This window comes from Calonectris borealis, chromosome 2, assembly GCF_964195595.1.
Source record: "Calonectris borealis chromosome 2, bCalBor7.hap1.2, whole genome shotgun sequence".
In the NCBI taxonomy this organism is placed as follows: Eukaryota; Metazoa; Chordata; class Aves; order Procellariiformes; family Procellariidae; genus Calonectris; species Calonectris borealis.
Window position 1 is genome coordinate 140,712,621 of NC_134313.1, and position 24,287 is coordinate 140,736,907.

The 24,287-nt window shown below is 37.3% G+C and overlaps 1 protein-coding gene across 2 annotated transcripts in view; it reads left to right on the forward strand.

The window, feature by feature from the left end:
* The window catches only part of THSD7A (thrombospondin type 1 domain containing 7A), a 293,689-nt gene that overhangs the window by 252,553 nt on the left and 16,849 nt on the right, over positions 1 to 24,287 (forward strand). For both annotated transcript variants that reach the window (XM_075143672.1, XM_075143673.1), the window contains 5 exons: positions 11,602 to 11,780; positions 16,024 to 16,157; positions 18,074 to 18,227; positions 19,070 to 19,211; positions 19,691 to 19,806. In XM_075143672.1, coding sequence (XP_074999773.1) covers positions 11,602 to 11,780; positions 16,024 to 16,157; positions 18,074 to 18,227; positions 19,070 to 19,211; positions 19,691 to 19,806 — 725 coding nt within the window. The remainder of the gene's footprint in view (positions 1 to 11,601; positions 11,781 to 16,023; positions 16,158 to 18,073; positions 18,228 to 19,069; positions 19,212 to 19,690; positions 19,807 to 24,287) is intronic.

The window sequence follows — 24,287 nt, forward strand, 5'->3', positions numbered from 1 at the left end:
AACAGGCATGCATTGACGTGAATTCAACAGCACACAACACTTTCTCCGTGTAACTCTGTCATGTGTAAAACTAGGACCTTTAAAGACTTTATATTCTTTGTATTCACATTGCTCCTGGAGGGAACAATGTTCCTTCCTAAAATGAATGCATCTATAGTGTTAGGATCAAAACTGGCACTTTCTGATTTTCAGTGAACTAGAAATGTGCTAATTTACATCACTGGAGTTTTTGTGTTCATTTGTTTTCCTGCTTGCAGTGCAAAATTGTGTCTGAACTGTTGGTATGAACAGCTGGATGTTAGTCTCAGTGCCATTAAAAGGTCAATGTAAGTTTAATTTATATATGTATTCTACTTTATGGTGTTAAATTAAGATAACAGAAATTTCATTTATTTACTTGGATAAAGTTAAAATAGCTAATCAAAGAAATTGAATGACTTAAGGGGATTTTAATTAGCACTATTAATGCCTGTTTAGAGCTATGATAAATTAGAAACTGAATGTATCAAGCCAAGCAGTAGCATATCTTTCTGATTCGATGGAAAAGTGAGCATGCAGCTTAATACCTCAAAGCAAAGCCTGGAGAAGAGGAGGCTGAGGGGAGACCTCATCGCACTCTACAACTACCTGAAAGGAGGTTGTAGCGAGGTGGGTGTTGGTCTCTTCTCCCAAGTAACTAGCGATAGGACGAGAGGAGATGGCCTCAAGTTGCACCAAGGGAGGTTTAGACTGGACATTAGGAGAAATTTCTTTACTGAAAGAGTGGTGAGGCCTTGGAACAGGCTGCCCAGGGAAGTGGTTGAGTCACCATCCCTGGAAGTATTTAAAAGATGTGTAGATGAGGCGCTTAGGGACATGGTTTAGTGGGCATGGTGGTGTTGGGTTGACGGTTGGACTTGATGATCTTAGAGGTCTTTTCCAACCTTAAAGATTCTATGATTCTATGATTCTATTCTAAAGCTGGAAGATAATTTTGTGAAGAATTTTCTCCCATGTTTATTTTTATTCAAAATCACCTTTTGCTGTAGTTAACTCATACTGAAAGATAAGTTTGAATAAATACATCTGAATGACAAAGTCTAAATCCTAAACTCACATGGGACAGGAAATCTCTCTTGCTACTCTGAGAATGTTCTTTAATTCTGTTCTCAGCTGTTCGTTCTGGGTTGAGGTCCACAAAGATTTAGTTTTGTTCTTTTGTGTAGTCTAAAGAGGACATGCTACACTTGCTTAGCCTGACCAGGACCACTTGCCATCTTTGTGGTACCAAAAGACACAGCTACCTCTAATGACCAGCAGTTGTGTGAGCACAGATCTGCCTGGGCTGGATAGTTGTCCTGAGGGAATTAGAAAGCTCCTCAGAAAGCTGGTAGGGATTGCTGAAAAAAGAGTTGTGGAACAATCTGAATTGTTCAAAGACACCATTACAAAATACAGAACTGAAACTTTTTCCTATTTCTTTGTTGATTTTTTTTAAACTATATGTGACACTATGTTGGAAAGTATTCTTTCAGCATTAAGTTTAGAGTGACGTTTGAAAAGTGGAAAATTATAAAAGAACTTAAGACCACGGGAAACTAGATGGACTGATGGCCTACTGCCCATCAGTTTTCGTTGACTTGAAGAATGGGGACTGTCAGGTTTTGTGTCAACAGCCAAGGGAAGACACATGAGGGAAGAAGCTGTCTGTCCAAGAGCAAATTGTAGGTGTTGTATGTGGTAGAAAACGTGCTGCTTGAAGTAGCTTGTAAAAAGGGATGGGAACTCTTTCCTTGTGTAGAACGAGCATGGACATAGCTGCTTTCAAGCCCTGGCAGTGCACATTGAGGTACAATTCCATTGCAAGAATCAGCGAGATAAAAGACGAATAAAAAATGGAAAAAAGGATGTTCTCAAACATCTTTGTTTACCCTGTTATAACTCTTCATTATAGCAATTTCTGATCTAATGGATTTTATCACTGAATGTCAGCTACACTCACAGTGACCACAATGAATAATAATCCAGCGGAAGAGCTACTTACAGTATATTGTTATTATGCCTACTATAGCCAGGGCTACCGTTTACATGCTATTAGCACAAGCAGGCTCCAGAGACAACCTTCTCAAAACACAATATAACATTGCTTTGTTTCGGTTTTTCTTTCTACAGTTCCATCCCATTTTTCTCATGGGAGATTTGAAGTCTCTTTTAGCTCTCTTTGTAAACTGGAAATGTTTGTGAGTCATTACTATATTTATTGTAGGTTAGGAAGCCTGAACCCTTTCTTTTTTGGGGTTGTTTTGTTTTGAATTCTTTCTCTCTAGATCAGTTTATAAAGGTGTCTGGTTCTTTGATTTTCTCTCCCCTCCCTGTTTCATTACCTGTTTTTGATAGTGAAGCACAAGGCATCTATGTGTGTTTTCTCATCAGTTCCATTTGAGGAAGAGAGTACCTTTATCTTGGTCCATGGTGTAGCGCATGGGCAGATGAAGCTTGGAATTGCTTTTGAACTAATCCTGCATTCCTTGCACTTCCTAAAATTGTTTGACAGGAATTTCAGGTGTATAGGGAATGAGGTATCTAACCTGACTTAAACTGATGCTAAGGAATATGTCACTAAAATTATAGTTTCCTTTCCAATAACTCTTCTAGAATAAAAGTCTATTATTGATGGGTGTTGTACATAAACATAGTACAGATTATTTCTAAGGCTTAACTAATTTATAGTCTGCCTCCAGCATTTTTCCAGGTTTAGCGTACTTTTGCAGATACAAGGGGGCTAGAACAAGTGATATAGATGTTTCAGTCTAATTTCAGTATATGTTTGCTGCCTTTCTGAATATCTGCTTTGTATTCATGGATTGCATTCTGATGATTGGTTTTATTTTTCTCAACATGTATAAACTGCTGTTTTGCCACTTAAATCTTATTGTATATCTTGCCAATATTTATGATGTTTTTCTTGTTATTTTCATGCCCTTGGTGTATGACAGTTCTTCAGTTTGGCATCATCTCTGGATTTCAGTGTGCTGTTTGTTTTTTTCTTTAAGAATAAAAATAAAAGCTATATTATGCCAAATCAACAAGGGACTTCTGTGGTATCACAATAGTTACCCCACCTGCTAGCAAATAAAAGCGCCTTGTAGCTTCCCATCAATCTGCTTTAGTTTTTCAAGCTAAACTTGACAGGACTCATAATTCAAGCCTGCTTGGGTTATTTTTGTAAATTCTAACAGAGTTGCTTATTTCCCTACGGAAATGATAACACTGAATTTTTCACTAATTTTGTAACTGATCCAAAGAAGAAGAGACAGGTTTGTCTGCTATGTTATCTGCTTTATTGAGAAACCTGTTTTACTGTTAGTTCCTGTGAGTCTGTTATTTCTTTTCCAAGTAGTATAGTATGTAATCGCAGTTTTTATGGGATATGACTTGGCAAATTAGCTTGGACTAGGAGAGAAATCAAGACCATTATTTAAGGGAAGAGGTTTCCTGTGCAGTGTCCAACTTTTACTTGAACTTTTGTTATCTCCTGACACTATGAAATGATGGGGTGGGAAATGGGGATAATTGTACTTCTTCACCTGTGACAACAGCCTCTAAATCTGGCAAGAGGGACAAACTACGGCCACACTGATGTTATTAATATATCATGGGATATGTTTTGTGATATACTAAAATGCCACAAGAAACTCAGATTGCGAGACTCAAAAGTTTTATGTAAATACTGCCATGTAAATTTATGAGGCCCTGAACAGGTCAGTGTTGCAAGTCACGCTGTTTTGAGTGGGAGGAATCAGAAGGCAGACCTGCTCTGCAGTGCCAAAAAATTCATAAGCTGTTTGTTTTGCGAAATGTTGTGTGCTTATAATCACAATTCAGTTGACTTAGGAAAGAAAAGATAAACAGGAGCAGAAGAATAAATACTTCAGAGCTCTTTTTACTGCTTGACACATCTCATTTTCAAAAGATTTGAGAAGAGTTAACTAACAGTTTCACAGACACTGAGGAGCTAAAGGAAGGGTGCGACACAAGGAAGGCCCTAAATTAGTAGACCCATAAAAGGATTCTTGTAATAATCTTTGAAATTTTGGGTGTAGCTATGAAGTCCCAAACATGAACAAGTTTCTCAAAAAGACAAGAGTGACCGTAACACAAAAGGAAAGGCAAAATATGGTTAAATAAATCTGTGTTCCTGCTAGGTGAGAACACTGGAGAAGCAGAGGGCAGTGACCTTTTGAAGAGGGTTCTTAGCTTTCTGTAGCTTAACAGACACTTCAAAAGAAATCCCAAACTAACAGCTGAAAATAGACCTAAGTTTCAGCTGCAGAGAGACAACGTGGTTTTTTTCGTATTTTCTTTTGTATCTGTGGTTTTTTTCAGTATTATATATGCCAAATATTTTGATTTTTCTTTTCAAAATATTTCATTTCAAATTTGAGCTAAATTTATTGATGAAAGAGTTAGCACCATTCAGCAGCCTTTTGAAATATTCTGCCACTGGTATTTTTCAGCCATACCAGTTTTGTGGAGTGTGAGCAGGAGCTAACAGCTGACAGTTGTCAGCAGATGTGCTAATGTCAGCGAAAAGTGGTAACTGAGCTGTTGTTTACCTGTTTTCCTTAATGGAAGACACATAAATTGCCCTTTTGCTGGTTCTTGCTTTGTTTCAGTACTACATAGGTAATTTTACTGGAGAAATAAAAAAATATATAGTTCACTTGATAGTCAAGTGTGAGAGATTTTTCCATTAGAAAAGCAGCAGTTGTTTTTCATAGCTTTATCCTGTCATCACTAGAGCTCTGTGGATAATGACATGTGTCTGCCAACAATCTGTTTCAGTGTATTTGTGAAAAAAATGGAAAGAGAGTCTCTTCGTGGTCCCTTTAAAATGTACCTTGGAATTTTCATCACAAAAAAATCAAAAGCAGGCCACTGTCATCCTTATGAACTACACTATATACTCTTCAATATTTAGTTTTCCTCCATCATATATCAATTATGAATCATGACGCACATAAGCTAAGCGGTGATTGTGTTTGTGTGCGCATAGTGAAGGCAAACATCGTAGCATGGCAGACAAATGCAGCATTTTTATATAGGTCGTATTACCCTTCTTAATTCACGTCAGTTTACTGTTAAGACCTTAGGCACGGTCAACCAGTCCAGGATAGTTTGTCTGCTGCCTTATTAGTGTGAGATTATTTCCCCCTTTAGCGTTAATTAAATGGGATGCATTGATTTGTGCTGACTTTACAAAGCCCTCCATGGCTACAAGGCTGATGCGGGGGATTAGAGAGGAATATCTGCGTATCAGTGAATACTTTTACAACAGCTGTTAGGAATAGCAATGTCAATCAAGGAATTTTGTATTTAGTTGCTTGTGTGTGCTATAGTAAAATCTCGTATGTTATGACAGAGTCCACAGGGTCCAAGTTGTCAGTTAGAACTTGCTGTATCCACTTGTATTAGGATTTTTTAAAATCTTCTCTTTCATTTTCAATATTCTAACCTGAAGCAATGCAAATTTACCAACAAAAATAGCAGTGTGTTAAAATTTAATTGAGACTTTCTGTCGAGTGTTTATTCTAAAATAAATGTATTTCCCACAGGAGATTATAATCTAGGATGGTAGTAGGCTTAGGTTCTCCAATTGTTATTAGGATACTTTGCTGTTTCATAGCTTGTAGCTTTTCTAAGATTTTTTTTTAATATATTCAAGATGCCATATTTGTCCTGTTGTGTGTTCTCTAGGAATATGCTACCAATTGCCATCCACCAGAAATACTAGCTTAGGCCTCTGCATTATGGTGCCACTGTATCTGCCCTGTCAACAGGACATCAGTCATGAAGCTGTTATCCATCAACCCAAAGACCTGTAGTTAGTTCACCAGAGACAGAACTGCTGATGCAGAAGATAGTTAAGCATTAACAATTGCTCTCAGGTTTTGAGGTTCTGAAGGGTAATCCTGGAAAAAAAGAAAAAAATCTTATGTAGTTCAATCTATCTTTCCATGGCTAGGCAGAAATATGAATAGCCTCAAGTAATACATATATTCTGTTATAAATGAAATTCAAATAATTGTATTTTACTTTGTTCTGGAAGATGAGATCCAAGAACTTTATATTTCCTTGAAAAAAAAATCTGTGTTAAAGAACATAAACCATTCTGACATTGCATTTTTTTTCTTGGAAACATAGCATGACATTTTAGACATGAAAGCAGGAGCATAACTCTGTCAGTCCTAAGGACAAAAGAGTTCATGTAAACACTTTCTAAGATGTTCTTTATGTCTGCACCCTTCAACTCAAGTAGTCAGTCTGTTCTTACACATTGGAAGTGCAGTTTGTGGGGAAAAATCTTATATCCACCTACTTAACCTGCTTTGTCATTAGACAAAGTGTGAAGTCCATTAAAGTCCGCCATTATAAATTATCCGTCACATCTGTTAATGACTTTGTTCTAGAAGTCTAGATTTTATAGCCAATTAGCAATGGGACAGTAAACCTTTCCCTTTTAATAATGAGTTCAGTTCATACTCCTAGTGGTTCAAAGCCATTTGTTAAATTGTGGTTCAGTAATAAATCTTTAATGATAGAATAGCCAAGTTCTTGCTCGTAGTAGACAACTGCCCCTTTCACAGCCTTGTGAAGTTCAGCTGATAGGAGCTGAAATAATTGAGAAACTACTGCACTGGGAAAAGGAATAAGCCTTAAGAAATGGGCGTCTCTTTCCAATACCCTTCCAGACCATGTAGGGCCGATGCTCTTACCACAGTATCCCAAGGTCTCATCTCTCCAACAACCCTCAGATATTGTAGGGAGAAGGAAGAGCTGCAGGAAGCATGCAGTGAAAGACTTTAGTCAGGAGGAGGAACAGCAGGCAAAACATGAACTGCTGATGTCCAGAGAGACATATCTTCAGCCTTTACAGTGTTAGTCTTCTATTTCACTGTCCCTCTCTAACCTTCACGCTCTTTTCCTCGGCTCTTCTTCATAGCTGCTTCATTGCTCTCATTCTTTCCTTCTCTCTGCATCTATTGTATTTCTACTTTGGTAATTTCATGCTTGTTCTTTAAAACTCAAGGCTCTAGCATGCCATTTGCTGTAATTATATTACACAACCTGTCTGTGTGATATAATTGTGTGATATTCCACCATATGGACACCCACACACCCACACATCAGAGGACTGTTTCTTTAATAGGACTTCACACTGTCTAACACAAGGGGCACCCTTTCAAGGATGATTAGATCAGAGTGGAAACAAGACTAAAAACTGAAAAATGGCTCATTCGTGTCCTTTTTGTGTCAGAAACTCTGTATCTGCATCACCAGTTCCATTTGCATATAATATTTCTGTTTTCTACGTAATTTTTCTACATCACAATATGCTCTCTTCTCACTTGCTAAAATTTTTACAGCTTGGATAAAGTTTACAAATACAAACACATTAAATATAACAAAAACAACCAAAAAAAAGAGTATCAACTCTTCAAAGTTCCTGAACATCTGCTTTTTTGAATTTGAGGGGTGATTACTGTGAACTTCTGAAGATTATCATCCTCAATCACCCTAAAAGATATGTTGACATCATACACACAGAAAGGCATCTGAGGTGATGACGTGCTTCAGAGAAGCATTTTCTGAAAAGTACCATTAGATGGGTAGTAAATGGAGTGGAACAAGTCATTTGCGACAAGTAATTTTTTTTTTTAATTCCATCTTCTTTCTTGGCTAGAGAAATATCTGCAGGCAATTTGAAGTCTGCTTCTGCCTGGGTTCCAAGGGAGTCCAGTGGCACAACTAAATGCTAAATAGTTTGTTGAGCAAAATAGTGAGGTGCCTGAGAGGAAAAGAAGATGCTAAGGGATGAATATGCCAAAAACTTTTTAATGTCAGATATAACAGGGTCATTTTCATTCTACACACTAATTACCTATAGAATGCAAATCAGAGGCCACAGTCTTTTTATTTCTTCCCTTTGTCCTCTATTTTTATTTATGGGAACATTCTTCATTACATTTCACTGTCTGGTCAGGAGATACCAGAGTAGGCTCTTGAGGGCATTGCATTCTGTTTGTGCTTCACCATGATATTACTTTTGGCAGGATGTTTATTTCTTTTCTCCTCTTTCTTTGTTTTCTGTGCCTATGAAGTATGTCTTTACAATTACCTTGACTCTATGTTCTAAGCCATTTATTTTCCTCTTGCATCTCCCTGTCTTTTCTTACCCTTTCCTCTATTTCCCCTCAGTCTTGTGTCTGCTCTGTTGTTTCAACTTCTGACTCTTTGCCATGAAAAGTAACTTCACTCATTTATTGTATTTTCCTTCTGTTTGGAGAAGGCTTGGAAGCTGTGAAAGTCCTTTCTGGATCCCTTTATTCTGTTCATGTCCTTGACCTATTTTTTATCCAGTGTTCTTAGTGTACCATAGTTGGGAGTTTTTTATGCTTGTGTTGCATCTTGCATAATAATAAGTGGTTTTCTCTCTGTTCCACATTTCCAGTATCTCCAAACCTTCCTACCTTGTAGAGCTTCTTTTTATGCCTTCAATGATTGACTCCATTCTTGTTCTCTTCTTCATGTGCCTTTTCCATTCTTCTATTTCAGCTGGTTAATTTTCACATGTGGAGTTTGGGTCTTGATGCCAGCTTTTCTGAGGAAATGGGAAGGAGGGAGAGGACAGCATCATAGGCCAGATAACCTAGAGGTGGCATAGAAAAGAGCTATATAGTGAGCAGAAGCTATTCCAGGAAGCTTGTAGGATTAAGGACCCAGTATAAGATTGCAGTTCAGTATTTTTTCATTATAAAGTGGATGGGAAATATCAGCTGGCCCACTGCATCCTCTACAAAATGCGTTAACATATAAGCAAGCTTGTAGTTTTCCATGTTATAACTCTTACTAAGACACTATACCTGAATACAATGCTGTTCTGGCTTTATTGCATTCTATGCTCAAGCAGTTTTAGTGGCTGACTTCGATGTAGATATTTCATAGATAGTGTGAAAAAAGGTTGCTGTAGTGGTATGGTTTCATTTGATATTTTATGGAATCACTTGAACTACAGTTCAGTGTAATTAAAATGTTACCTGGGACTTGCGTGTAGTATAATGTATTTGATACCTCATCTGTCTGCAAGATGCTAAAAATCTTGTTAAACTTTTTAGCTAACATTCTCATCATCTCAAAAAAATCTTTATTGTCTCAATTTAGATGAGCTGAAGGGAAATAAAGCAAAATAGTTTCTAATTTGCCAATCGTTTTAGTTTAGTATGTTCCACACAGGCTTCTTTTGGTAGGCTATGAAGTATTCCCATGCTATAGTTATCCAAGTCCCAAAATATCATGATATCCTGGAGAAGATCTTTTTCTATGACTGGGGCAGATTGAGAAGATCCCTTTGAGATTAATTAAGACAAATTTAAAATGGCTCAGGGGTTTATGGAAGTCCTTAAAATAAAAAGTCTTCCTGAAGCAGCCTGTACTGGTTAAAGTTACCTACTTAGGGATGTACAATATATTTAAAGCAACTTGAATTTGTTTCTTCCAGACATTAATTACAAAGGCAGAAATTTAACAAATGCTAAATGGCATAATTGTGTTATAGTAGAAAGATTTCTCAAGAAAAAAGTACTTAGACGATATATTGAAAGTAAAGGCAGCATTTCAGAATCTCAAGAAAATTCATAGAGCAATAAAATCTTCACTTAGTTCTATCAGACAATAAATATCACTAAACACTTATTGCTTGGAGGGAATTGTTTCTTTTAACTTTTTTGATATTGTCCATTTTCATTCAGTAGTTTCTTGATTATATGAGTATATGGTTTTGTATAGCACCTAAGAGGGCTTGTTAAAAGCTCATTTCTGGTGAAGATAGAGAGTTTGGTATTTATGCAATCAAAGTTCAGTGTAGGATGGGGCGCTGAGATAGGGTGCATCTGATTTCTAAGACTCACTCAGAGGTGTCAGGTAAGATGAAATGTAATCAGTTTTGCATTTATTACTATTTGCAATCTATGTCACCACCTCTGATATGCAGTGATATGATCTTCAAAAATATATTCTGTCTAACACAATGTACCTTTCATACAGTATCACTGAGCTGATCAATCAAAAAGCGAGAGATATTTAATAAGCATGCTTGTAATTCAAGCTAATAACATTCTAGCCATTTTATGGAAGATACATTTGGTGAACAATAGTTCCGCAGTGCTCAAATTCAGGATGTGCTCTGTATATTTATTTAACTATTTAACACTTCTAAACAGAGGAAAGCTATATAGGATAAAATCATCACCTGAATTTGACAATAAAATATTCTGCATGTTACTGTATCTTAAAAAAAACCAAACCTTCTGTTCTTTACATCTAAAACAAATTAATGGAAGCAACTAGAAATAGGTATATAGAATTGAAATCTTTTAAGTGTTTTGATTCTTTACACAACTTGTGATTGTTTGGTATTGGTTGCTTTTAGAAGAGACAGAATAGCTTTATTTAGAAGTATAGGTTAAAAACATAAAGCTGCTAACTTCAGCTCTGATGAAAATGACAGTGATTGCTTTCAAACCAAAAAAAAATTCAAGATATGTGAGAAACATTTGAAACCCTGCTTAACAAACTGTGCCAATCATTTGAGAATGATCTTACCCAAGTATGTGTTAAGTTTGCAACTGTGTTCATCAAATATTTTAATTCACCGAGGTTTCTTTAAAGTGAACATTTGCCAACAGTAAATACATTGCAGATCTGATGCAGGAAAGGGGAGAGGAGAGTTCATATAGGTTTAGGGTACAGTTGTAGTAAAAATGCATTAAAGGCCAGCTTTTTGTTTGAGGTTTTATAGCTTCTGCTGTAAATATTGGCATAAACAACACATATTGTAGAATTATGGCATATGTTGCTTTTGAAAGAAAGACATTTTCACTTATTCAGTGAATTGAGGCCTCGTGTTACTCCCTGCAGACCATGTCATACCCCTTTCCAACCTCTCAGGACTGATGACTTATCCAAACCAAACATCTGCTTTTCCATTCAGTGCAATTATTCAGTGTGCTACTGGGGGCAGATGGTTGTTAATCGGCAGATCATTAACGTGGCAGGCCACTTGCTCTTTCTAGCCGTAGAAAGGTCACAAGGTGTTAAGTTCCCTCGCTCCAGGCTGGTAAGATGCATATCTTCTGATTCAGTTGGATTTTTGATGTATAACTGCAATTGAATTACTTGATACAATTATGGAGGAGCTTTTAATTAAACATTTTTCCTTAAAAAAAAAAATTGTTTTTACAGTGTAAGAATGATGCAAGCGAGAGATGGGTTAGTGTCAATTACACTGTAGCTGTCAGAAAGTTTGAATGCTGAAATCTGGTGAGTGTGAATCCTAATCAGATAGCAGTGAGGATGCTCAGCTGCTACTTTAACACAGTCTCCAGCTATATGTGTCAATTTTCTGCAGAATTTAATTTAGCCCTAATGATGAAGAAATCTCTCTATTCACACAGTCCTGTCAAGTCAAACTTTGGACAATCTAAATGAAGTAGACGAGGGCTTCAGGGAGAAGTGGCAGAGTGACATGCTGAAGAGATTTCACTTTCTTTTCCATTCACGCAGGTTATATTGAGGAAGCCTGTATTATTCCATGTCCCTCAGACTGCAAGCTCAGTGAGTGGTCCAACTGGTCTCGCTGTAGTAAATCCTGTGGGAGTGGGGTAAAGGTTCGGTCTAAATGGCTCCGTGAAAAACCTTACAATGGTGGAAGACCCTGTCCAAAGCTAGATCACGTCAATCAGGTAATTTGATTTACATTTACATTATTGATATAGCTTTTTCCATACTTCAGATAACCTGTTTAGCTGTATTGTTTGTTGATGTAGAAAAACTATACAACATAAGGGGCAGATGCAGGTAGAAGGAGGAGTATGTGTTGGCTTAGATTTCCTCAATCAGCGTAGGTTCTTCCTCATCTGCAAGAACTTAGCACATTATCTGAACTGCAGACTGGAGACAATAAAACATTCTTACATGCAAATTGTGAAGACCACGTTTCTGAAGATCTTCTCGTACAATGGGTAAAATGTCTCATTACAGATGCTCAAACTGGTAAGATTCATAGTGTCATTCTCCGACCATCTTAGATCAAAAAGCAAATTAAAACTTCTCAAACACTCACACAGTATCATCCCAGTGTCCCTTAGTGGGCTTTAGTCAAGCTGGAGCTTGACTTCCTGGGCACACTTGCCCTCGCACTGCAATTCCAGTCAGGAATGCACTTCTGAAGTCAATCTCCCAGTTGTCCTACTAAGCGCACTTGATTTTCCAGTATGGAGCAGTCTGGCTGCACAGTCTGGATCCTCTTCAAGTGAAACTAAGCCAGAAAATGTGATCCAAGAGCACACTGGGAGTGCTTTGGCCACTAATAAGCATTTAGTCTTTGGGACCAAGTTTATCACTAGTCCAAGTCAAACTCCTGAAGCTTGGTTGCTCCTGTTTGCTTGGAGAGTTTTAGAAAGAAAAACCTTCCTTGTCAATTAACTTATGCTCTTCAGAGTTGATTTATATTCATATTACTGTTGAATTTAATTTAGTCTGCAGAGGCATGTTAAACAGCCACTCGGTCTTTTCTGTAAATATTCAAAGATTGAAAAAAAAATGTGCTGTCAATTTACATTTGAATAAAAATGCATATACTTAATATTATCCTATTGACATTTTGCTAGCACAGAGTGAAATGGCTTGTTGATCTAATTTTCTACTTTAGGGACTGTAATTAGTTCTAATTTAGAAAATAATAAGTGTTAAACTGCAGCTAATAAACTAAGTTTGTGATCTACTTTAACAAAATACAAACTAGAATGAGGGTTGCTGGATTTGGGTCAGCATGTAAATATGCTTTAAATTAGGAGGAATGTGTTTCAATAGGAGCAAATTATAGTCTATACAGGAGTCTTTTTTCCTTCTTTAATATTCATGTAGTACATAATAGGCTCCTATTTTTCTGCATCAAAGGTGATTTTGCTAGAGGTCTGTTAGCCACTTGTATGCAACGCTATTGCCCTCTACCGGTACTTTGACTCGATTTTGATTTGTTGCAATGTTACATGGTACTTGCCAAATAATAATAGATGATTCAAAATGTAATTATTGTAAAAATAAAATTGAAATATAATACTTTCATGAGAAGGGAGCTCTACAGATAAGATAGGAATGTCGAAGAATATAGAGGCTGTATCTTTCAATTTTAAATACATTCACTGTCAATTCAGAAACATGCATAGAATACACCTGCATTCTAATTTTGAGTTAATTATTTAATCTAAATGTGATCCACCATTAATTCAGCTGGAAAACTACTGACTCTCCAGAATATTTATTTCCATTATTAAATGTAATTTGTTTTATTTATGTATTTATTACTTATACATGTAACATGCTTATTTGCATACATACAAAGCATAATGGTTAGACTGGGTCTTTGGTGTGGAAGATATGTACAGAGAGGCTATGCTGTAAGCTGAGATCTAGGAATTATGAACTCTGAGGAAAGACTGCAATGTGTTGTCTAGTCCATGGAAAAGAAGATGGGCGGGAGGATGCTGGCAGTCTGCTGGCATGTACATAAAAGGCTGTTGCAAAGAAGGAGGAAATAATCCATTTTCCATGGTCATCGTGGATAGGATAAAAAGCAGTAGGCAAGCAGATTTGGGTTAAGCCTTGGGAAAACTTTCTAATGGTAAGGTTAGTGAGACACTGAAATAAAGTGCTTAACGTCTCTCAGGGCTGACATGTATGACTGTATTTTGGAGGGGGACTGAACACAGTGAATGCTAGATGTCTCATTGGGCGTCTCTCCTCCTGGGCCACGCATGCCAGGGTGACTCCCAAACCACACTCCAACTGAGTGAAACTTGCTCAGTACCCACTTCACTAGGCTAAAAGTCATCATAATTACAATAATAACAGAGTCAGGTTTATTATAAATCCTGTCAACGGCCTTCAGAGGATTTCAAATGAAGAGGCTAATCTGAGACTGTTAGAAAAAATAAGGACATCTCCCTCTTCATTGGCTCCAGGCATTATTTGCCCCCTTATCTGGCAGATGGGTATGCAATCCTTACACCACCCAACTGCCATGGCCTGCAGTCATAGTTACAAAAATGCCAGCAGGGTCAGGAGAACACCACTGAACACATGCAAGGCAATATAGAGTTCTGCTTTGGCTTTCTGGCAAGATATCCAATTTTTATGTTCCTGGAGAGGCTGTTGAATATGCGGTGTTTATGTATTTCTTCTTATGCCAACCAGGATGAGACATATTGAGACATTTCCCTGTTCTCATTTTTGAAATCCTGGACAAGAATAAATAAAGTGCCACTTCCCATGTGACTACAAATTGTGCACTGAGTCCGGTACCTTCCTTAACATGCATTTACACCACCCATCTTTATGCCTGAGTTAATGCTTATGTACTTCAAAGAAGGCCCAAATATGCTGACTATGCTGGTCTTCTTGTGCATGGGCTGATCAGCTGCATAGTGATATATCAGAATCTCTATGCATTTATTGTTCAAGGCATTATTTTTTTTGTGACTGATGGTAATTTATTGCAGGTTAACTGATAAACTATCAACCCGTCAGCCCTCTTTTTCTATCCAAGCAGTGTTGCTGAAAAGAAATCAAGGATTTGTTTAAGACAATGTCTTAGATTGTCTAGAAATATTAGTTGTGCTGATACCCAGAATGATATGTCAAGTTAGCTGGTATAAGATAATTTTGAGGCAATGGGCTTCAAGTAATTTATGCATAATTAAGATACTCAATGAAGGACTTGGGAACTTTGGAAGGATGAGAACTGCCAGTTTCTTTTATTCCCGTGAATCTATTGCACTTAATGCTGTCAGAACAATTTCAATTAATAGAGAAGTCCAGTATCCTCTCCAAAACCATTGAGGATTTTCTCTTGTCTTAGGGAAACTGGATTCTCTACTGTGTGAAGAGTTGACGCTTATTATAGGCAAAAGGGGAAAACAGTTTTATCGTGTGTTAGGGAACTGAGAAAGAGACTAGCTAAGTTACAGTCTCTTCCCACTCGTTGTGATTTATAAACTTTTATTTTCTTCCAAGGGCAAACTTCTTGCAAAAATGCCTCATGACAGCAAGGGAGATCCAAGAGGAAAAATTGGATGCCTTTTGCTCAGCAGAAGTCATAGAATATCGTTTGTAATTAAAGCTAAATGAATGCCATTTAAATACCTGTGCTTCACTCTAATAATTCTTTCTTTTTATCTCTGGTTTTTCTTTTGGGTTCATGAAAATACTTTCTTCAGGCTCAGGTAAGAGTTTCTAAAATAACCTTAGAGATAACCTTAACATGTGCTTCCTGATTGTGCTCCAACGTTTACGTTGTCTGTCCCTTTTTTTAATGTATGTTTGAGAAAATATATGGAACACTGTATAAATTAGTATATGAGATACTGTTTCAAATCTGTATTCAAATCTAAACATAATACCAATGATGATACATGAATATATTAGAGTGATTTTGACTATCCACAATGAAAAATAAAGTGAACCAGCATATATTGGCATGATTTACCTTGACCTCACCTCTCTTTAGAAATACAAAAACCGCACAACTGATAACAGTGGGATGGAATAGTTGAGGAGAGATGTGAAGGATAGAAGTAAAGTTTTAGCAGAGTTTTAGCAGCATTTTTCTAAAAGGTGTGCTCGTGAGCTAGCCTAGTTACAGATTTTATGTGAGTTGTGTTGATGTTATTGGTGGAAATGGCATAGCATGGGCTTAGTGGCAGAGAAAAAAAGGGAATCTGTCATTAGATGTCTTAGCTTCTGACTTTTTGTTATTTCTATAGTTTCCTATCAAGTATTTTATCTGTATTATTACTACAGCCTCTAAATCAGCAAGTTTACAGTTGTTATTCTACCAAAAAGAGCATTAACTGTTTTTTGCACGATCACTGTTGCATGTTTATCTTACTTGTGTGCAACAAAACTGATGCTCGATGTGGATTCCAGGTATATGAGGTAGTCCCCTGCCACAGTGACTGCAGCCAGTACGTATGGGTTACCGAGCCCTGGAGTGTCTGCAAAGTGACTAATGTGGACTTAAAAGAGAACTGTGGAGAAGGTGTTCAAACGAGGAAAGTCAGGTAAAACAGTATTGCTCCTTCTTCACTTTAGAGAACCTTCACTTTCAGTCATGGCTGTATTTAATTTGATGTAATTCTGTGTAATGTATAGTGTTAAGTCCAGCCATAGTATACTGGACCAGAACCCTGGCTGATGTAAATCAGAATAGCTGCACTGAGTGCAATATTGCTCTGTCTACTGGTTATGGATATGGACCTTGATTCGTAGTTTATAAACTAATGTATATTATACTTATACTCCTACAAACACTGCAACGTACGATTTTAGTGCTTTTCTGGAAGGTGAAATGGTCCTCTTTCTATATGAAACTGTGATTTAAAAAACCCTTTTAAGTACATATGCACTTGGGAATAATAATTACACTTACTGTAGGAAAAAGTGGCAAAAGTGAATGAAGTGAAATTGAAAAATCCAGAAATCTTCTGTTGTTTATTGAACCTGATCTAGGCATCTTGTATGCTTGCTCATCATCCTAGAGCTCTAATCAAAGGTTAATTAAAATTCTTCTCACATGGTGTGATACCACAGCAAGTAAAGCAGTACATGGAGTTTGGGTTGGTTGGGGTTTGTTTTGGTGTTTTTATTGGCTAACTGCAAAATGACACACAATTTGAGATTGTAAGTCTGAATAATAAAGCATAATGTGAATTCAGTTTGAAGGTCCAAAATGAGAGCTGTATACAGTGAACTGCTGAAAGTTCTCTTTTCCCTGCCACAAGTGCTTAGACACTGGCTCATTTACATGATTTTGTTCACAATAGCATTGTTTCCTCAGTATAACCATTTACTTCAAGGTCAAAGTCTTAATCTTTGCTTGACCGAAGTTAGAAAGCCTATGCATAACTGTTCTCACACAATAGCACCTAAACAAATTCCCATAAGAATATTCTTTAAAAAACTCCAATATGAAAAATCAAAATTACTCACTATTTGTGTTGAAAAATAAACTTTGACGCTACCATCAAAGATAAAGAAAGAAAGTGTTTTCAGCCCTTTGGGACTAAAAACATCTAACTTTTCATTTATTATCACATAATGCCATTAAAATACTAATTCCACAAGGCTAATATATGCGCATGCTGTATCTCTTGTGTTTATCTTAGAACAAAGAGTGTTTCAAAAATTAGTTTAGTCTGACAATGTAAGATCTTTGCAAAAAAATTAACATGGTCAAATGGAAGAAACTCGGAATATTTTTCTGTGTGTGAAAGGCTTCCTATTGATACGAGCTTTTCTCTTGCAATTCTGGAAAACAAATGCAAGCCTCTTAATTGGAATGTTCCTAGTCATGTACTAGTTGGTCTTCTGCTGACAGGTGGAAGGGATACATTAACAGTAGATGCCACAGCACTGGAAATTCTGTGGAATAAAGACTGTCGTCTTCAGCTCTACAAAACTAAGCATTTTCATTTCTCATCTTAACTGGGCCTCCAGCTGCTAATTTAATATAATGGTAATGAAAAAGCATCTGTGTAAATTAGGGATTAATACTAAGAATATAAAATTTAAAAAGTTTTAATATTTCTAGATTTAAAATTATCATTTGAAGCATGCACAAAATATGTCTAAACTATAGATGATTTAGATGATGATCTAAACTATAGATAGTATTCTGGCTTAGAGGTAAGCTAACATCAAGTAAATCACCTGCCCAGAAACTCTCAGCAAATCACTGATAGGGACTGTCTAAATTCTGTGCATTTCTTTATATGGCTGCTATCTGTAAAAACGAGGATTATTTTTGGCACTTCAGCTTTTCTTGAATATCCATAGATCAATACTTAGTTCTGTAACTTTAATTACTTCATGATTGTTACGTGCTGACAAAATGTTAAAATGCTTCAGAATACTGTGGAACGCAGTTACTATACAAAATCCATGGCAAATGCAGTTTATGTGCAGTTCTTTTTTCCAGGTGCATGCTAAACACTGTGGATGGTCCTTCTGACACCGTAGAGGACTATCTGTGTGATCCTGAAGAGATGCCACTTGGTGCTAGAAAATGCACATTACCGTGTCCTGAGGACTGTGTTATGTCTGAATGGGGATCATGGTCTCAATGTTCTTTGGTAAGAAGTATACTGAAGTGTAACATTTATAGTTTTAGGAGGATACTTTAAAAATGTATACATAACGTATTGTGCAAAGGTGCTGAACTGACAGTGATTACACGTGTAAATATGTATCTTTACTGTCATCTTTAGGGTTGTTGGTAGTTGGTTGCAAATAAAGTGTGCCAGTATTTTCCATTAAGTCAACTTGTTCCAAAACACAAGATATAATGTCCCCAATGGTCATTCTTCAGCGTGGCATGGGTTCTGTGTGGTGGAATAGCTTTGGCAGTGGCTTGTGAGTCCGTCTCTGAGCCTAGCTGTGAGCCTCTCCATAGCAGTGCAGTCACTATAGTAAAAATGTCACTATCCGGTAATGAGCAAAGTCTGTAGATCAAGACTGAGCATAGAAAGATAATTTTGGGTCTCCTCTCACCTTCCTGCCAGCAATTTCAAAAATAAATGTCAAAAAACCCAAACCAAACATAAAAAAGTGTTTCAGGACATCTGAGTATTCAGGCTCTGGTGCACTACATTATAGGGCTTGGAAAGTGAGCCTCTCAATATCCAGTTTATGAGTGAAATAGTTGCAAAGCACTAGTACTGAAACAGGAACTCTTAGGAAAGTACCGAGGTGTTACCAAGTTACAGGATATTTCACCTTGGGTGGTACCAAGGGGAAAGAGCAGACTAAATTCTCTCTGAAATAACAAGCAAATGGTTTCTCTTACACAACAGCACGAGCCTGTTATTTTACATTTGTGTTTTGTGAAGGGATTACTTGAAAGGTTGTTATAATGTTGCATGAAAAGGTATCAGGGTGCCAAAATATCAAAGCTGTTTCCAATCTCCCTTTCAAGCCATGCAATGGAAGTAGTGTCCGTGAAAGATCAACTCAATCCCTGAGACAACCAAATGATGGAAAGTCTTGTCCTGCTGCCACCGAGACAGAAGTCTGCACTTTGAACAAAAACTGCTACCACTATGACTACAACGTAACAGGTATTTGTGGTGTTATGCTCTAGTGACAGCCTGGGACTATGGCTCACTTCCATTCACCTTACAGGACAGGTTTTTCAGTTTTCTGTTCTTATCTGGAGGGAGCTGTGGAGCTCGTACTGAAAACTGATTCAGGCTGTTTGATCCAGATAAAATATTACTGCAGGCTTTGCAACTTGGGTGAAGTGTGCATGCTGTAACTCCAGGAAACGTATTTCTCCTATCATTTTGTGATTTGCTCAAAATCTGTGCAGACAAAACTAAATATGAACTTTTCAGGAAGGCATCATGGCACTGACTGTTGGCAGTAAAAGTCGCTGTTTCCAAAAATGTGTAGCAGCTGGGCTCCGTGAGCCTTTGCACGTGTAGAAGTTGCTTGTGAGGATTATTTTAGGCCATCAGAATTAGACTTAGGTGGGAGATTGGATCATTATGAGTTTTATCTAAAATGTCTGCTACGCTAATGAATTCCTTATTTCCAGACTGGAGCACGTGTCAGCTCAGTGAGAAGGCTGTCTGCGGTAATGGTATCAAAACACGGATGCTCGATTGTGTTCGCAGTGATGGCAAATCAGTTGACCTGAAGTACTGTGAAGAGGTGAGTGGGTACCTGTGAGTAAGCTCTCTTCTAATGGTGCTAATTAATGCTGAGCCAACTGAGCTATACGGCATGCAACCCATCTTTGCCAGATGTTTTGCAACACTATTCATGGATTGTTAAGTACCTCTGAAATGAACTGTGCCATCAACAGTGATTTTTACACTATCTCCTTTGGTTACTTTTAAGTGCCTCTGTGAACATATGCTAATTATTATGTCCTGAAGGAAATGACTTAGAAACAATAATTAATAAAGTAGAATAAAGGTAATAAATCTTAATCAGAACACTAATCATCATTCTAATTTGATACAATTCCTGCATGAAGCCTTGGACAGCTGCCAGTATCAATCATTTACTCAATGTGTTGGAAAATATTTCTCCTGCGCTGTTCTGCAGCTGGGCTGAATGCTAACTTCTTGTATCCAGCTGTGCAATGCAAAAGATACCCAAGATAGTGTGAAAAAATGTGCAGCATGAATGCAATCTTAAATAGGAGCATAAATGGAGAACTAATCAGCAGACAGGAGCACTTACATTTTGAAAGAGCCATTTTGCAAATGTTCAAACTAACTTCAAATTTGACAGCACTGGTTTTCTGACATTTTGTGTGTTGGTCTTAATGTTTTCAATTGCATGGAGATAGTAATTTGAAGGAAAATGGGAAGACAACACAAGTGTTAGATTAAGGACAATCCTACATGCATTTCTGATGGAAAGTAACTGAACTTGTTTCAGCTGCCATTCCCCCACCACCTTGACATCAGACACAAAATCACTTGCAATGGGGGACTAAGGTGGAGTGGCCTCCACAGCAGCTTTGGTACCAACACCTTTTCTGTTGGACCTTCCTGGCTAGTAGCTGCTCTCAGGCCGTGCCCATAGAGAAGAGTCTCATCAGAAGTGGAGGGAGTCAGGAAACTCATTAGGTACTTGCGACTATAGTTTTGTAATGGTGTATCTGACTATTTAGGCTTCTCCAACCCTCTCTGACATCTGGATTCCTGAATCCTTAAGTTCTTAGCAAAGGCAGGAGGTTTCAGCTGAGGCTGGCACCCTACTTTTGTCCCAAGTTCCTCCTTCACACATAGCCCTTGGGTTTATAATCAAATCTAGTAATTTCATCATTTATGTCTCAGGAAAAAACTCAGGATCTGGCTACCTACCAGCAAGTTTCTGTGAAGTTAATAGGGGAATGCATTAATGCATTCTGTTAATGTTTTAACGTGTTAAAAGAAAAAAAAATTGGCTCTCAGGTTATTTGTAAGAGACTGCAATATTGATTAATTCATACCAAGACATGATATAAAATATCCATCCACATGAATATTTCAATAGAAAAAAATACGCTTTATTAGATTTTAAGGGGAAATATATTTCTCTTGCCATAAAGCCAAGAAATTATTCCTGTTGTTAACCAAAGATTTTGAGCAACATTTAGACAAATGATTACATTTTATACTCATTGCAGAATCTCATTGCAGAAAACCTCTGGAGCTTTCCTGCATTTAAGAAATGAAAGTTTATTACTCAGAGAAATGATTAAGGCAACAAGATAATATCTCAAAAGCTACTTGCCGTAAATGACTGGCCAACAGACATCACTGCAGTGGGGTCCTGACTTTATCAGCAACCACTGTGATACAATCTTATTTGCTCTTTTGATTTGCTAGACCATACAGAGATACATCTTCCTGTAGAAAGCTCTGATCCACTCCCCAGTCATACAGTTAAGACTATTTGTTGAATTATGGATGTGTAAGCAGTGGTAAAACAAGGTCAAAGGCTGATCCAATAACTGTGAGGGGTAAAACCTGTTAACCTGATTAACAAGAAAGCCAAGCTGTTCAGATCTTAGCAGATCCTTCACTCTAAAGATGTGAAAGCCAACTCTGTGACCTTCCAGGTCGTGAAAGGAGAGTATTCAAGAAATTATCAAAATGTGAATATATACTATGCAGTTCTTACTAATCTAATCACCGATCATCCTTCAGGGTGTGGTGGTTTTTTTTTTGCTGTGTTTATGCATTATAAGGGCAGTGCAGAAAGATTAAGTGAAGTTCAAAATCAGGTGCATGTGATTAGAAAAGTTGATGACAAGAGAAAAATGAAATAATTTTGTACTAACTTAGCTAATGGAATTTCCCCTGGGCTATCATAAAACTTTATACTAGATATGTGAATAAAACAAAAGTTTTGTTTAATTTAAGTGTAGATACATTTACAGAACTGTGATTCTTATTATTACATGTGAAGAAGAGAGATCAGAATAGCTAAACCTATCCTGATCCCTAAGAAATGAAGATGCCTGATTGCGATGTCTGAGTTCTTATATAATATGTGGTTCAAGAAACTAATAAAAGCTATATATAAAAAAATCCTTCATGCAGTCTTTTGACTATCACCATCTCCAGGTATGAGCATCAACATAGTTAAATACTAACATTTCTTCCAAGTCCCTGTGTTCTGGTTTCCTAATGCGTCCATATGATCTTGTGTTTGTTTCAGTCAATCACCTAAAGAAGCTAGCCATTCATCCTGATTACTGCCAGGATAAATCAATTTCTAGAGCTTATTTCCAAGTCTTCGTTATGTTAACATAGTTCCCTTCAAACTCTCAAGGCACAGTACTACTGAATTACTTGGTCTCTAACTCTACAAAATTAGCACATCACAAGAATTCGGCTTGTCTTTTCCTTGAGTATTTGAAAATCAAATCACCTAAAGCAAGGCTGGTCCTGGTCATATTTGTATTTATGGGCTTATTTTTATTCATTTACCGTCAATTAAAGATCAGAAAAGCCGAGAAACCAGCAGTTTTGTCTGCATTAGAAAGCAAACTTTTCTGGTTTATTGGTAAATAGTCTGCTTGTCAGATTACATGATTAACCTCCAGCAGAGGTTAATTTGTGGTGCCAAACATTCCTATAAACAAATACAGATACTTTTTGTGGATCACAGGGTTTATAGAGCATGCTGGTCTGGCAGCCTGCTGCCCCTGGTGTGTGTGACCAGGAGTACAGGGTGCTCAGCAGTAGCTCGCGGTGTAACTCCTCCAGTACTTGCCCTTCTCGAATCAGAAACTACAACTCATCCAGAACAGAGGCTGTTTCAGGTAAAGGAGCTACTGAACACTTTTCCAAATGTTTTCATCTTCAAGATGAATTGTGGTTCATCAATTGAAGGAAGGAGAGGAATGAGAAAAGAATATGTGATTAATATCAAATTGCAGCCTGCCAATTGTTCGCCAAATCTATTTCAGCAGCACTTCAGTATCTAAGACATGCAAATGGCAGATCACTGTGGGTAATCTGGCCTTCAGCTTTCTCCTCTTCACCTTTAATATCTCCCTTGGGCTTTTCCTTCTCTAGCTGCCAAGTCCAGCTGAGAAGGCCAGTCTTGAAAGAGAGCAGTCGTGTTTCTATAATTGGCAGGAATCAATTCAGCAGGCTTTAAAGCCTTTACTCAGAAGATTTGACCAAAATATAGACTTCAAAGGTAGTTCTCTAATTTCCTAATTATCTAATTTCCAGATTATCCAAAGGTTTCAGGTGTTGCCTGTATGTGATAGCTGGATAATCAAGGTTATACTGTACCACAGAGAAAAGCCAAGAATTTGTTCTTTGATGTATAAAACAGAACAGGGGTCTAAAACCTCATTTGTCTCAATAAATGGTACTGCAAATGCAAATTTAAGACTTGGTGAGTTTATCAGGGTGAGACATTTCCAGTACTTGTGGTAGTTTATTTATGGAGGACATGTTAATGTTGTGCCTAATTATTGCCCTATGCTTGCATTTAGTAGGAAATAGTGTTTTTATTTCCTTTTCAAAGTCTTAATTGCTGGTTTTATGTCATTAACCTTTCCAGTCATTAAAATTAATAGGTTTTGAAATGTCTAGTTTGCTTTTTTTTTTTTAAACTATGTGGGGATTTTATCTACTTAAAGATATCCACATCCTCCTGGGATTCTGAAAGGCCTCAATGATGATGAAGGTCCACTGGTGAGGGCCAGTGAAGAGGACAGTCTTTTATGCTGGGAAGCTGCAGATCTGTTCATATTGGCAGGATTGATTTTCTTTCACATTTTATATCATACACACTATAATTGACCTATCCTTTTAACTAATTATGAAGGTGTGCAGGCTGCAGGGATTATTATTATCATGCTAATATTTTTGCCATCAGTTGTATTCCATCTTGCATCATATGTTCTCATGTGTGTTAGTGAGAATATCTCTTTTCTTCCTTGGATGGGGAAAATCTGGAGCATGGGAATTTATAAGAACATAGAAATGGCTTTACAGGATCAGACCAAAGGACCATGTAGCCACTGTGCCGTCTCCAAGCATGGCCATAAAACTCTTCCTTCCCAGTGGGGGTTCCATCATTTGTTAGTATTAGGCTGACTCCTGCCCAGAGGAGAGCTCAGTACAGAATGTATTTTTAGGAAAACATGTGAGTCTGGCTATTTTCTGTGT